The sequence below is a fragment of the Budorcas taxicolor genome, chromosome 2 (genome assembly GCF_023091745.1).
Source record: "Budorcas taxicolor isolate Tak-1 chromosome 2, Takin1.1, whole genome shotgun sequence".
NCBI classification, from domain to species: Eukaryota; Metazoa; Chordata; class Mammalia; order Artiodactyla; family Bovidae; genus Budorcas; species Budorcas taxicolor.
In genome coordinates, this window is record NC_068911.1 from 15052872 (window position 1) to 15068554 (window position 15683).

Sequence of the window (15683 nt, forward strand, 5' to 3'; positions counted from 1 at the left end):
AAAAAAAAAGTTTAACCAAGTCACCTGGACTCCCACCCCCATCCCTTTGATTTATTGAAGGGTAGTTCTCACAAATTAGGACTCATAAGTGCTGCCTAAAATATATAAATAGCAGTGTTTCACCAGTACTTGCCCATTGGGGAAAAAATACACAAAAGTACATGAGGACGAAGATTGAATATTAGGTATTCTTTCCCAAATAGGTTACCAAAAATGAGAGTGGGCTTCTTGTTGGCAGTTGTCCAGTAATGATGTTCAGGGTAAGACCTGTCAGCAGTTATTGGTCTCAAGCTTTGCTGAATACAACTTTGGACTTCTGCTGATAGTCTTAAATGAAGTCTAAGAAAACTAAAGCCAACTCACAGTTTTAATTTCATTGTAGTCTTGGTCCTGTATTCTACATAGGAGGTCCAAAGATTTCTTGTATCAAATGAGAGATCTTTGTCTCTCTGAATGAAAATAATCAATGCTATCAACATCTTTAAGCCATGGATTTAAGGAGGGGCTACATACACCCAGGGCACACAGCTAGTTAAACCTGACACTTCACCAGAAGTTGATCCTCAACTGATAGCAACTAGCTGCAAAGAAAAAAAAAATCAAATGAAACCCTTCAAACTACCGAGTTTTCCTAAAATTTGTCATGTAACCATGACTTCTCATTTCTTCAAAGGATAGGACTGTCAAGTAAATAAGAGGCTTCATCTGTTACAAATCATTTTGAAAACTGAGAAGCAGAAATTCACATTTTCCCCCACCTGTTCTTCAACACTGGTAGCTAATAATGTTGCAGTGTTTAAATATTCAGTCTGAAATAGTCTTAATAACCCTCAGACTTTTGTAACAAGAGGTTTCCCCCTTCTTCTAGGGTAGAATTGAGGATGTAGAGGGAAGCCTAAATTCTTCCCAGAGAAAAATACCTAATCACACACAGCAGCGTGGGGGTCCTTTTCTTAGAGAGATGGGCATCACCACGTGGTTATTTCAGGCAGCACATGTTCATCCCTCAGTGAGAAGGACATGAATTCTGGGGTCATAGGAATGTGGCAACAATTTTTCTACAACTGAAACAGTGGTGTCCCCAGGGCTTAGAAAAGCAAAGGAAAAACCTGAAGGGTCTGGCTGAACACTCTGATGTTTTTTCACAAAAGAATTGCAGGCGTTCGCAAGAACGCAACATCAAGACAAGCTTTAACTCTACTCCGCTGACTGATACAGAGGAGGGCAAAGAACAATTTAAAATGGGGACACAAGGAATTTGTTTAGCACAACCAGAGTTTACATATATATATACCACGATGTCATCACGGTGAAGCCGTCTCCAGACTAGTGGAGAAAAGAGAAGCAGTGGACTGCTGATCTGCTGGGTAGAGGGGGAGCTCTGCTGCCAGACGAGCTCATCGTGCAGCTCTCCAGAGAACTCATTTCTCCATAAATACCAGACATCTAATCAACACTTTCTAGAGTTCTTTAGAGAAACAAGAACAATACATACATAATAAAACAGACATTGAAATATTCACATTCATGGGAAGAAACATAAGCCTGGATGAAGTCAGAACTAAGCCATCTTTTACAAAATTGGTTTAAACTGGTTAAAAGTACATTACAATGCAATTGGATACCTGCCTTGGGCTAGAAGAGTACACTGCGTCAATTATGACAGTTGGTTGGAAACTGCTGGACAGTTGATGACTCTACACGTTATGGTTTACAGAGCAGAGCCTGTCCCCTCCCTACAAAAGAAGGCAGAACACTCAGTAGTTACCGGTTTCTTAATGTAATGATGAACAGAATTAGAAGCAAAAACATGGCGACTCCTTCTCAATCTAAGGAATGAAAAGATCACACAGACCCTTTCTATAGAATGCAAGGTTCCTACTTCATGCTGAGAAAGGAAGGAAGGAGACTTCTGCCCAAGTTCAACACACAAAATATTTGGTTTGAGATTTAAGACAGAAGGCACTTTGAACATTCTGATAGAAGATGTTAACCAGAGAGACATACTGTCACCGTTTCATTTGGGTTTATTCAGATCTCTTTCAGAGACTCTGCACTGGGGTAGTTAGTAGAAAGAGTACTATGTTCCACCTTGAGATACTTTTCCCTTTAGTACTCCTCCCAGTTAAGCCAACTGAGCAGCATGTCAGCCCTAAAGTTTACGAATCTAATATCTGACTCTAAAACAATTAAACTAGATGTCCGGTTAGTTAGTGAAGAAAGAAACGAGAAACACTATGGAGCTACCCAAGAGTAATCCTACTCTGGAGTGACTGGGGCTTATACTGATGATTTTCCAAGCCAATACTGTTTGGTTGACTGGCACTAATGTGAAGGAAAATTATCTGCATGAAAATTCACCTGTTGTAAGAGACTATGAAATGCCATAGTACTATTTCCAGCTTTTTGCCAGAGAAATCTACCCATTTTCCCACCTTTAGTGTCCTGAAGGCCTTGAAAGTCTGGTCACATGACGCACACTGTCAGTTTCTAATTGATCCAGTTTTATGACTAGGTACAAGCTTGACTTGAATGTCCAAATTTAGTTTCTTCCTTTCAAAGGAAGGAGATGAAAGGGAACCAGTCACCCTATTATTTTTGCTGTCAGTGCTGGACCCACAGCTGCCAGTCCTTTCCACAAGATGCTCTGTGTGGACTTAGTATTTTCACTATGTCTTCAGTCAGCCTTGAGCTGATTGTTCCTCATCGCTACACTCCAACTAAGCTGTACAGCAAGTTTCTGCAGGGCTGGATCCAATATCTCTACCTTTATTTACAAATATCACATAAATGGATTCTAGTTGAATCTACATGTTTAAATCCATTGGCTAAAAAACATATTACATATTGTAAACATGGCAATATTGAATACAGTATCTATTCTAAAATATTTTCATGTCATGATCACATTTGTTATACCTGAAATTGAATTTATACACATTAGAGAATTACTAGCAATGGTTGCTCACTTTACAACTGAGGGGAAGGGGCTAGGGCTACATTTTACCATTCAGAAACATCTCCAAAGTAAAGTTAAAGCTTGTCTTTGATTGGCTTGGTGTATCCTTTTTTTGTATCCATATTTAAAATGAAAATTGACACAGAAAATAGCTAGAGCCCCTTCTAATTTATAGGATTTTTAAAAATCAGTTTAAGATTCTTAGGGAAAGTGTCTGTTGTGAAGAATAATAATAATAATAATTAAAAAAAACAAAAACCAAACTGCTGCAAAATAAACTTAATGGAAAAAGGGACTTCAGACTGTCAGTTAAAGAGTTCGTCAGGCGGTCAGTCCTGCTTGGGCTGCAGTTGCCGTTTCCAGGCTTCGTTCAAGTAAACTAGTCGTTTGTAGTTGATGATAAGAAGAATGACGTTCAGCACATATGTGATGATGCAGATGATGCAAAACTCCTTCAGCACAAAGTACAGGATGTAGGCCAGGTACAAAGACCCCACTACGGACATGATGGAGGACGTCATGAGGATTAAAGCTGCAACCGCACTCGCTGTCAGGCCTGCAAGAGAAGGGACACTGGCTCAGTCAGACCTTGACACTGGAGAACAAGCTTCCCAGTTCAAAGGGAATATTTTGTGATTTGCTTCAGGGTTGGAACACTGATCTTAGGACAAAACACTCTGAAATTTGAGGACAAGACCTACAGGTCTATTTTCTTAAGTTTCATAGCTGCAGTGTTATTGTTTATTTTTTTATTTTGTATTGGAGTATGGCCGATTAACAATGTTGTGATGCTGTGATAGTTTCAGGTGAATAGCGAAGGGACTCAGCCATACATATACATGTATCCATTCTCTCCCCAGGGCTTCCCTGGTGGCTCAGTGGTAAGGAATCCACCTGTCAGTGCAGGAGACACGGGTTTGATCCCTGGATTAGGAAGATCCCCTGGAGTGGAAATGGCAACCTACTCCAGTATTCTTGCTTGGGAAATCCCACAGAGAGGAGCCTGGCAACCTACAGTCCATGGGGTTGCAAAAGAGTCAGACATGACTTAGTCACTAAACAACAACATTCTTCCCCAGACTCCGATCCTGTCCAGGCTGCCGCATGACACTGAGCAGAGTTCCCTGTGCTATACAATAGGTCTTTGCTGGTCATCCACTTAAAATAGAGCAGTGTGTACATGTCCATCCCATAGCTGCACTGTTTTTGACTGGTAAATATTCTGGGTGAAATATTATGTATTTCATAAACTAGCCTTAGCTAAGGCATGTAAAGAAAATATGCACTTTTGCAATCACATTATCACCATGCAATGAAGCAGATTTGTAAAACTGACAGCCCTACCTCCTGTAATGAATAAAGTAACGAGAGGAGAAAAAAAAAAGTAATGTGAGGACCACAACCTTCTCTTCCAAGCAGGACACATTTGGTGAGACCATCCAGACCCTTTTCCTATAGGTGGGCTCCCCACCTGTGGAAAGTAAAATTTGCTTTCCTGTGTTTAGATCAAATTTATCAAAAATCCCATAATGGGAGATGATTATATCAACATGCTGTTGAAGGGAAAAAAAAATCATGATAAACATTTCAGAAAGGGCTCACCCTGGGGCATAAGAAAAACCACATTTGGCCAGTTGGCCACATGTGGGTCAAACCAGATGGAGAAAAAAGGCAGTTATATGTGCTAACCTGAGTTCTCAAGACAAAGACTTGCCTGAACTCTTGATGCTATCATCTGACATCTTCACATGTTTGGTTTTGTAATTTCCTGTAGCCAACAATATTGAGAACATGTGTATTTATTTTCAAGGATAAGAGGAGATAGCAGAGCATATTAAACTGCCTACCCTCCTACCCAACAACTAATGGTTAAGGATCACAGAAACAGGATACAAATAAATAAGTGGTAGTGGTTTGAAAAGGTTACTTAAGGAGCTGAGATCACACTGCCAGTACAATGAGAAGTTGCATCTGGGCTGTAGCCTAGCCATGGGGATCGACTTGCCTAGAGACCACTTAAGAGAGTACATGTTTTTTAAAGAAATCATTTTTTTTTTAAAGCAGAGGAGTATTTATTAATTTATTTATTTGACCACACTGTGTGGCATGTGGGATCTTAGTTCCCTGACCAGGGATTGAACCTACATCCCCTGCATTGGGAGTACAGAGTCTTAACTACTGGACCGCCAGCAACATCCCTGATGCTTTAACAAGGCTCTTTCCAGACACCATTGGATTACTTATGCACTTGCTTTTGTAAATAAAGCTTTATCGTAACCCAGCCACAATCATTCACGTATGTAATGTCCATGACTGCTTTGGGACAAGAGTGGCAGAGCTGAGTAGCTATGATAGTCAGCAAAGCCTAAATGATTTCCTATCTGGCCCTGTACTAAAAAACAAAGTTGGCTGACCTCATTTATGTGAATATCTCAAACTTCAAAAATGAATGCTGGCACCTTAATGAAAGTTAATTTCAAAATGATATAGGCAAGTTATTTGTGCTCTCTGTGCAACTCTTTCCCTTAACTGTAAAAGTGGGATGATAATCATGACTGCCTCTTAAGACTGTTGTGCAGATTTAAAGACCTAGTAAGATGGGACTTCCCTGGAGGTTCAGTGGTTAGGACTCAGGGCTTTCACTGTGGTGGCCTAGGTTCAATTCCTGGTTGGGGAACTAAGATCCCACAAAGCTGCACAGCGCTGCCAAAAAAAAAAAGGCTCTATTTTGAACAACTTAGAAGGGAGTGAACCTGATGTGCTCTGGAAAACCACATTTGGGGAGTTCAAATGTGCCTCTGGTGGTAAAGACACAAACACTAAAAATGCATGTGAATGCCTAAAATGTGACTAGAAAAAATACATACGATACACATGATTTTAAATGTGCATATAATGAAATTAACAAATTAAATATTACAAAATTTCGGAGATGTTCAACCCCATCTCCCAAAATTAACATAGTCAGAAGCTTTTCTTAGGTTATTTTATTGTGAACTTATACTTTATATTCTTCTTTAGAAATCCAAACAAAACAATATAAATGAAATAAAAGGTGAAAGTCTCAACCCTGCACATATGTAAATATATACTTATCCTCTATTTATTATACCACAATTTGCTTTTTTTTTTTTTAATTGCTAAACTAGGTTTTGATCTTCCAGGGTTTGTAGACCTACTTTTCCCTTTAATGGCTACATAGTATTTTCTAGCATGCTTGTAACCTAATTTATTCAATCCTTATAAGCTACTTCTAATTTTTTGCTATTTTAAACTGAACTGCTATGAATATCCTTATGTGTGTGTTTTTATTTCTGCAGGATATACAGATACGGAAGGGGGCAAACTTGATAGGGCTATTGAGAAAAATTTAGGTGCACAGTTTGTCTTAGAATAAATCTATTGGTGCTAGAAAGAAGACCTGCCAGATAACAGGATAAAATATTAACAAAGATGGATGAATTTAACTCTGGAAGTATAAAACCTTCTGTATAATTAAAATTCACAAAATCAATATTTCTAAAACAAGAATAAAGAATGAGTAAAATGTTTGTAACAAATATGAAATGTACTGTTATCAGGATCCCAATAACTCAATTGGCGATAAAAGGAAATTAAAATACTATAAAATTTAAAATAAAATTAATATGGCTATTAATATGTAACTACTGAATTAGAAATTTTATAGAAAAAAAATGAAGATGGTTGAAGCTTAGGGAAAATCTGACAACTGAGGGAAAATCAGTTTGTTTCTACCTATTAAAATCCATACCCCCCAAAAATCTATGTTTGTTGACTCATTCATCCTACATTTAGATATTTGTTTGAAGAAATAATTCAAAGAGAAAAGGAAGTGTGAGAAGAGGACTTTAAACAAAGTTAATCACTGTAGTATTACTTAGAACATCAAAAAAATCTGAAGCCTTGATATCCACAACAGCAAAGCACTTAAGAGGATAGACAGTATAAGAGAGTTCACATAAAATTAAGTAAAAAAAGTAAGGAACAATGGCAATAGTGGCTATATAAAGGTGATAGAATTATGACTGAATATCATTTAGCATTATTGTTTTCTCAATGCATAATATTTTTAAATAGCTAGAGAGTATACAAAGTAACAAGGAAACAAGGTTTCCAAGGCAAACTGTTTGGAGTAATAATTTCCCTGAATGGGACTTGTTTTTCTGAGCATCCTGGGATGCTCCCATCCCTGATTAAATACCGAAAGTACTAAGTGAAATATAACAAAACAAACTTATTTATGTATTGCTGTATAAGTACTTACCAAGTAATAACTGTAGTATATAAAATATAAGTCCAAAGATACTGTTTGGCTGGTTTAATACACCATCCTTTCCAAAAATGGAACCCAAAAGACCAAATCCTCGACCCCATCTGTAAAATAAAGAAAACCAGTAACCCTATATTTAATAGAGTTTTCTTCTTTTTTAAAAAGATCTGAGCATTTCCTGCCCACATACCCATCTGAATCTCTAAATTGCCAGTTTCTATACAGTCTCTTTTCCAAAAGGTTGAACAAAGCGTTGTTTTTCTGATAGGATTAGTATTTGCAGAGGAAGGGCTCTTTGAATTTTAAGCCAGGGTCTCTTTGAAGCAGCACCACTGACATTCTGGGCTAAATAATTCTTTGTGGTGGAGAGCTGTTCAGTGGGGGGCATTACAGGGTATTTAGAGGTCCCTGGCCTCTGCACCCCCTTCTCCACTAGCTGCGCCTACCAAAAATGTCTTCAGCCATTGCCAAATATCCCCTGGGGCCAAAATCACCCCCAGTAGCAAGTCACTGATGTAAGCTGTCCTATTTCTTCACTCATAGTACATAGAATGAAACTTTTCCTGACCCAGGTCATGCATGAGGAGACATATCCTGGGAACATTATCTTTAAATGTAGACTATCCAAAACTAAAGTTTTTCCTAGAATCTTACCTTACAAGTAAAAAGTTGATGCATTATTTGCCCCATCAGTTTTTATTTTAGTTTAACTGAAAGTTTTACATTAGACTTTCAATTTTCAGAATCTTTTATTAAAAATTTATTAAACTCTGATTTAATAAAATTTGATATAAATAATAGACTAACACTTACTTTGGATAAAAACCTTTAACAATAACTTCAACCCTTGTCAACTCCAAATGGCCCTTGCCATCTACGTCTACAGGGATTCAATTGTGCTGCTGCAGCTGTTGATTTTCAGCACCCCACAGGACAGGTTTTCAGATAGTCAGATATGTTCAGGAGCTGATTTCATGAGCCCAATTTTTCTATCTCCTCATATCTAGAAAAGCACTAAAATCCTTCGTAGTGACAACTGCTCCTGACTAGAAGAAACCTGCAAGAAAATACGTGCTTGACTGCATGTACTGCCCCCAGCCAAGGTCATGTTCCCCTGCTGATCTGAAATGCTGTCTGACGGGCTACAGTCCTCACTTTGCCCCAAGTAAAACTTAACTTGCAACACTCACATTGTGCATTTTTTAAAGTCAGCACTCTGAATGGAAGTGCTTTATAAAATACACAAATGATCCTGTGGATATGTTCCTCGAAAACAATGCAGTAATCCACAGAATGAATATACTATTTCATCCAAGGAATATATGCATAAGGTTTAAAAATCAAGTAACACTGAAAGTCTTATAAAACAAAATCAAGATTATTTCCTACTCCAGCCCTCTCTACACTCAGCTCTGATCCCCATAGGCAACCACTTTGATACCTTTTAATTATTTTCCCCTTTTATTTCCACATTTCTAAAGTATATCTTTACATTGCTATTTCTTGATTTATCAATTCTAAATGCTATCTTTTGACATTCTAATATGGTAGAGCAGAAAACTGCTTAAACAAAAACATTTTAACATGGAAAGCTTCAAATGTACACACACAAAGTGAACAGAGCTGGGTAGTAACCTCACGTCCCTATCATGTAGCTTTGAAAATTCTGCCTTTCTTGTTTTATTGCCACCTTTACCCACTAACCACTTGATTATTTTTAATTTTTTTAAGGTAAAATATATATAAATGCACAAATCTTAACTGTATAATTTTGACCAATACAAATACCTGAGTAACCCTGGTATACAAATTGTAATCGTGGTATAGCAATTCTGGAGTGTGAAGTAATTCTGGTAGTGTGAAGTGAGAGTGTAAGTACCTTTCAATAAAAAAAAAAACAAAAACCACCTCAACATTATAGAGTGCTTCCATCTCTCAAATTAAATTGTTAGCCCCTTTCCAGAAACCTGTTCTCCTCTCCGCCCAGGAGCAAGAAGTACGTGACTGCCTCGGCTTGTACGAATCCAGCCTTGGAACCTTGGTTAGACCTCTGGTCTCCTGGACTGCAGTGCCGTGCTCTTTCCTTTACCCTGCATAAGTGACCCAGTGACTAAGTCTCCATGCTCCCAATGCAGGGGGCCCAGGTTCCATACCTGATCAGGGAACTAGCTCTCACATGCTGTAACTAAAGATCCCCTAGAGAAAGAAATGACAACTCGCTCCAGATTCTTTCCTGGAGAATCCCATGGGCAGAGGAGCCTGGTGGGCTACAGACCATGGCATTGCAAAGAGCTGGACATGACTGAGCACACATACAAATACAATTAATAATGCTGAGTATAGCTGAATACATTTTGATAAAGCTGATGTAATAACTGTTAGCAAGTCAAGTAACTAGCAAAGTAGACTGGCAATATAAGATTCTTTTCCTTGGAAAGGTAAGAACAGATTGTGACTAAAGACACTATGCTGCACAATTGGAAAGGATGGTGTGAGTCATTAAAAACCCTTAGTGAATCTTTTTCTCAAGTTGGAACATTTGAAAATACTATAGTTTTCTCCCACTTCTAAGTTATACAAAAGTGCATGTGCTACTTTACACTTGGCTTTGTCTTAGTTTCTAACCGTCTTCTCCTTGTCCCATCTGTATTCAGAATTCTAGTATACCACTTATCTGCAGAGTTGCCCCAAGTACCTTATGGAACAAGATGGGATATTAACCTATTGAGCAAAAAGAAAAGTACTAGTTATACAGCTGTTCATTTTACTTCAGTATGATAACATGAAGAGATTATGTAATTGATAACTCCTCTTTAATCTTTGACTCTAAAAAAACAGTTCATCTTTGACCCACATAGTAAGTTCCTTGAATATTTTGTATTTGGGTTCGAAACAACCAATACCATTCCCTAAGCTATGATAAGAAATTGCTGAAAGGTTTTTAAACACTCCTAGTTTTACCAGAAACAACAACTCTTAAAACCAATTGTTCTCCAACCTGGGTATCCTCAGTCGCTGAGGATAAATCTAAGACATTATTTGCCTCCTTCATTATCATTCTCTCACAAGTGTATAGGGGGAGTCTTCCAAAGGCTACATGCAGATCTCAGGACCTTATGTGAGAATCAACAGTCTTACCTTACAGCAGACATTAAAGAGACTTGCAATAAGAGAAACTATGCAAGTCTTTCCACTATCGTGTGTGTGTGTGTGTGTGTGTGTGTGGGTGTGTGGGCGGGGGGGGGGGGCGGCGGGGGAGTTATTATTCGTAATATTTTGTTAACATATAATGGGTTTATTATGTTTCAATGAGTGGATGCATATTTAAATAGTTTCTCAGTTTGTAACTTCTAATACAGCCAAAATACCAAATACAGATGTAACCCACATAAACAAAGCCTTTTAGGGGTATTCAAAAATTATGAAAAGTATAAAGGGGTCCTCCTATCAAAAAGTTTGAAAATCACGGCTTTTGACCAGTTCCTCCCCCCCAAAAAAACCCAAATCACTAATCAGACAAAATTTTATAAATGGTTGCGATAAAGCAGAAATAGAACAGACAATCCTAACGTCTTCATGGAATCAGAAAAGACTCTGAATAGCCAAAGCAATCTTGAGAAAGAAGGACAAAGCTGGAGGCATCACAGTCTTTGATTTTAAACTATACAAAAAGCTACAGCAATCAAATCTGTATAGCAGTTGCATAAAAAGAGACACATAGATCAATGGAACAGAACAGAGGGCCCAGAAATAAACCCACACATATATAGCCAATTAATTTATGATAAAAGAGCCAAGAATATACAATGGGGAAAGAATAGTCTCTTCAGTAAATGATGTTGGGAAAACTGGACAACTGCATCAAAAGAATGAAACTAGACCACTATATACACCACACATGAAATGAACTCAAAATGGATTAAAGACTTAAATGTAAGAAATAAAGCCATAAAACTCTAGAAGAAACCATACAAAGTAAGCTCCCTGACATTAGTCCTGGCAATGATTTTTTGGATTTAACACCAAAAGCAAAGGCAACGAAAGCAAAAATAAACAAGTGGGACTACATCAAACTAAGCAGCTGCTGCAGGGCAAAAAGAACCATCAAAAAAAGAAAAAAGAAAAGGCAACCTACTGAATGGGAGAAAATATTTCCAAATTATATATCTGATGAGGAATTAATACCCAAAATACATAAAGAACTCATACAGTGCAATAGCAAAAAATCAAACAATCTGATTTTTAAAATGGGCGGAGGAACTAAATAGACATTCTTCCAAAGAAGACACAGTTGGCCAATAGGTATTTGAAGGTGTTCAACATCACTAGTCATAGGGAAATGCAAATCAAAACCCCAGTGAGATATCACCTCACACCTGTTAGAATGGCTACTATCAAAAAGACAAGAAATGAGTGTTGGTAAAGATGCGGAGAAGAAAACACTTGCTGGTGAGAATGCTTTTTGGTGTAGCCACTGTGGAAAACAGTATGGAGCTTTCTTAAGCAACTAAAAATAGAACCACCACATGGTCCGGCAGTTCTACGACTGGGTATTTATCCAAAGAAAACAAAAACACTAACTGAGAAAGATGTACCCTTATCTTCACTGTAGCATTATTTACAACAGCCAAGACATGGAAGCAAACTAAAATGTCCATCAGTGGGTGAATGGGTAAAGAAAACTTGGCATATAATAGGTTAGTCCACCATAAAAAAGAATGGAAGTTTGCTATGTGTAACACCATGGATAGAACTTAAGGGCATGATGCTAAACGAAATAAGTCAGAAAAAGATAGATACTGTATGATCTCACTTATATGTGAGATCTAAAACAACAACAAATAACAAATGAACCAAAGAACTGAGTTCATGGGTACAGAGAATAGATTGGTGGTTGCCTCAGGGAGGGAGTGAGCAAAATTGGTGAAGGGAGCAAAAGGCACAGATTTCCAGTTATAAAATGAATAAACCCTGAGGGTGTAATGTACAGTATGCTGGCTACAGTTAAGAATACTGTATTGTATATTTGAAAGTAGCTAGATAAGTGGATCTTGAAAGTTTTCATCACAAGAAACAAGATGTTGTATACTTGTGTATGGTGATGGCTGTTAACTGGACTTATTATGGTGATCATTTTGCAATATATGCAAATATCAAGTCAATGCATGGTACACCTAAAATGATAGGTCAATTATACCGCCATAAAAGAAATACTATACCTTTCAATAAATTATATTTTCATTTTATTTTTAAATAAATTATATTTTTAAAAGATTCCATGGCTGTAACTTTTTTTTTTAAAGAAGAAACTAACAAATGTTGATGAGAATGTAGAGATTTGGCAACACTTGTATACTGCTGGTGGATAAAAAGGTGCAGTCACGGAGGAAAACAATTTGTTTGTTCCTCAAAAAGTGAAATATGGAATTACCGTATGATTCAGCAATTCCACTCCTAGGTATATACCCCAAATATTTCAAAACAGGTATGCAAGCAAGTACAAGTATACTTGTTCACAACAGCACGATTCACAATAGCCAAAAGGTAAAAACAACTCAATACACAAAACATGGTATATCCATACAAAGGAATGAAGTGCTGATACATGCTACAACACGGATGAACCTTGAATAATTATGCTAAGTGAAAAATGCCAGACACAAAAGATCACATCCATATGAGAGTTTCAGGACAGACAGATCCATAGAGACAGAAAGTAGGGTAGTGGTTGCCAGAGGCGAGGGGAGGGGGGCAGTGAGGAGTGACTGCTTAATGAGTACAATATCTCCTTTGTGGGTAATCAAAATGTTCTGCCGCTAGATGAGGTGATGGATGTGCAACACTGCAAGCGTGCCACATGTCACTGAGTGTACTCTTTAAAATGGTTACCTTTGCACCAGTCTTCCCTGAGGTCTTCCAAAATATGTGAAGAGGCCAGACTCATCTCATGAGGCCAGCACGACCCTGATACCAAAGCAGAAAGAAAAGACACTACCAGAAAACTACAGGTCAATACTCTGATGACTATCGATGCATAAACTGTCAATAAAATACTAGCAAACCGGGACTTCCCTGGTGGTCCAGTGGGTAAGACTCTGAGCTCCTAATGCAGAGGGCCTGGGTTTGATCCCTGGTCAGGGAACTAGATCCCACGTGCTGCAACTAAAAAGATCTCGCATGCTGCAACTAAGACCCAGTGCAACCAAAAAAAGAAAAAATACTAGCAAACCAAAGTCAGCAGCATATTAAAAGGACCATTCACCATGAATCAAGTGGAATTTACATTCAGGATGCAGGGATGATTCAATTTATGCAAATCAGCCAATGTGATACATCACATTAATAGCATGAAAGAAAAAAATCATATAATCTCAACATATAAAAAGCATTTGATAAATTTTACTGCAAACAATCTCTTTTCATCATGGAAAATCTACCAAAGCTCTAAGATCATGACTAAAACATTCAGGAATACGAAATTAGTAAAGAGAAGAAATGACTGAATATAAGAATATAAGGGCTCCCCTAGTATTTTCCTTACTCTGAGGAAGACTTTACTGAGATGCTTGCTTACATACCTCACTTAAAAATACTCTTTTTTCTTATAAATATACCCAAGACAACTGGACTCTTGCTTTTTTTCCCTCTTAAATTCCAGCTTGGTTAATGAAGTATATTTTGCCTACAATTTTCTAATTTTAGATCTTATAAGCATGATGTAAGCCTATTGGTATTAGTCTATTTTAGCATTTTAAACTGTAGTTTTTGATGTTATACAACTCTTGGAAGTACACTTTACTGAAAAAAACAACCAACCAACCAATCTATATAAGCTGCAATCTACAGAAAAATCCAAGTGACTTCCAAAGTTGGCTGGGGGCATTATGACATTATGAAGGGATATGGCAAAAAGTTGGGCATCTTCAAGAAAAATAAGATTGTCTTACAGCAGCTTTAAAATAATCCTACAAACGTAATTTACACAAAGGAAAAGTCTACCCACTGTGGACCTGCTTCCTGCCAGGCATCCAGAGACAGCAGTGCCAAGAGTGAGAGTTTCAGAGTCAGACAAACTTGGTTTTACTATCAACAGGTTTGATGACTTTCAGTGAGTCACTTAACCTTGAACTCTGAATCCCTCATTTGTAGAATGGAGATAATTATGGCAGCCAATTCACAGGACTGTTGTGAGAAATAACTGTATTGAGAATAATTATGTAGTGGTTTACCATTTAAAACAAAATTTATTGAAGCATGGTTGACTTACAATGCTGTATTTAATTTCTGCGTACAGCAATGTGACTGAGTTATACATAAGACATTCTGCTACCTGGCATTCTCTCTTCAAGGCAGTTGTTTTGAAATAGCATTTTTCCATCCATAAATATATGCTTACTTTATTGACACTTTTAAATTTTGATTCTAAATACTGTAAAATATTCTATATTTTATAGGTATATTTGTATTACAATTAACTGAACACATCCTTTTTTGGTAAAAGTTGGTGGGTTGTTTCTACCTCTCGTAGTTATAAAAACCATTAAATGAACATATTGCAGAATGTCTGTCTGCATATTGCATTATTTCTATAAGATAAACTACGAAGAAAGAAATGACTTGATCTGATGGCAGAAGCATCCTAAAAAGTATTGTGTTATTAAGCAAAAAGTTGTGCATAAAAGTTACACCAATATATACTTCAGTCCCTGAAATTTATACATCAGTCCCTGAAATATCTTCTTTGAAACAAGCAGAACTGAATTAAGGATATACCTGCCTTTACATTTAAACAGAAAAATATACTCCTAAGTTTAAACTTCTGATTACCTTTATTTACTTGCTTTACTGATATTTTGGAAATTATTTGCTTTTTTCTTAGGTATTTAAATTTCTGTTACCAATAAATGTGTGATCATCTTGCTTTTTAACAATATCAATATTCTTTAAAAACAATTTTAAAATCATCTCTATATGCAAACACATACACAGATATTTGAATTACTCCCGGTTCTTCAAATTTCCACATGGAGATGCCTCCATTTGGGTAACATTCCTGCCTTTTGTCCCAGTCCTTCTCTTCTGTTTCCTCTGAGTTCTTTGATGAATGTCTATGTTTGTCTGTCTCCCATACTGAAGACTTTTCTCAAATGTCTGAGGACCCTTTAGCTCACTTGTAGACAGGCATTAAAAATATGAATGCCAATTTCAGTGCTGGGCAAAAGAGATTATGCCCACCACAGCCTGTCTCCTTCACTGATTACAACTGAAAATTGGAAAGAATACAAAAATCAGCTACCTGAGGACTCTAAAAAGTAAAAACCAGCAAGGGAACAGGTGACAGGAGCTGAAACTTGAACAATCTGTACTGTGGAGTTTTCTGGGGTTTTTCTTCTCTTCTGCCATCTGCCTTTGAACCAAGAGTAGCTCAAGTTG

General features: G+C 37.3%; 1 protein-coding gene across 1 annotated transcript in view; it reads right to left on the bottom strand.

Moving 5' to 3' along the window:
* Positions 1-2961: 2961 nt before the first annotated feature.
* The window catches only part of VKORC1L1 (vitamin K epoxide reductase complex subunit 1 like 1), a 50975-nt gene continuing 38253 nt past the window's right edge, over positions 2962-15683 (bottom strand). The window contains exons 2-3 of the mRNA XM_052662342.1: positions 7245-7354; positions 2962-3515 (exon numbers count right to left, since the gene is read on the bottom strand). Coding sequence (XP_052518302.1) covers positions 3289-3515; positions 7245-7354 — 337 coding nt within the window. The 3' untranslated portion in view covers positions 2962-3288. The remainder of the gene's footprint in view (positions 3516-7244; positions 7355-15683) is intronic.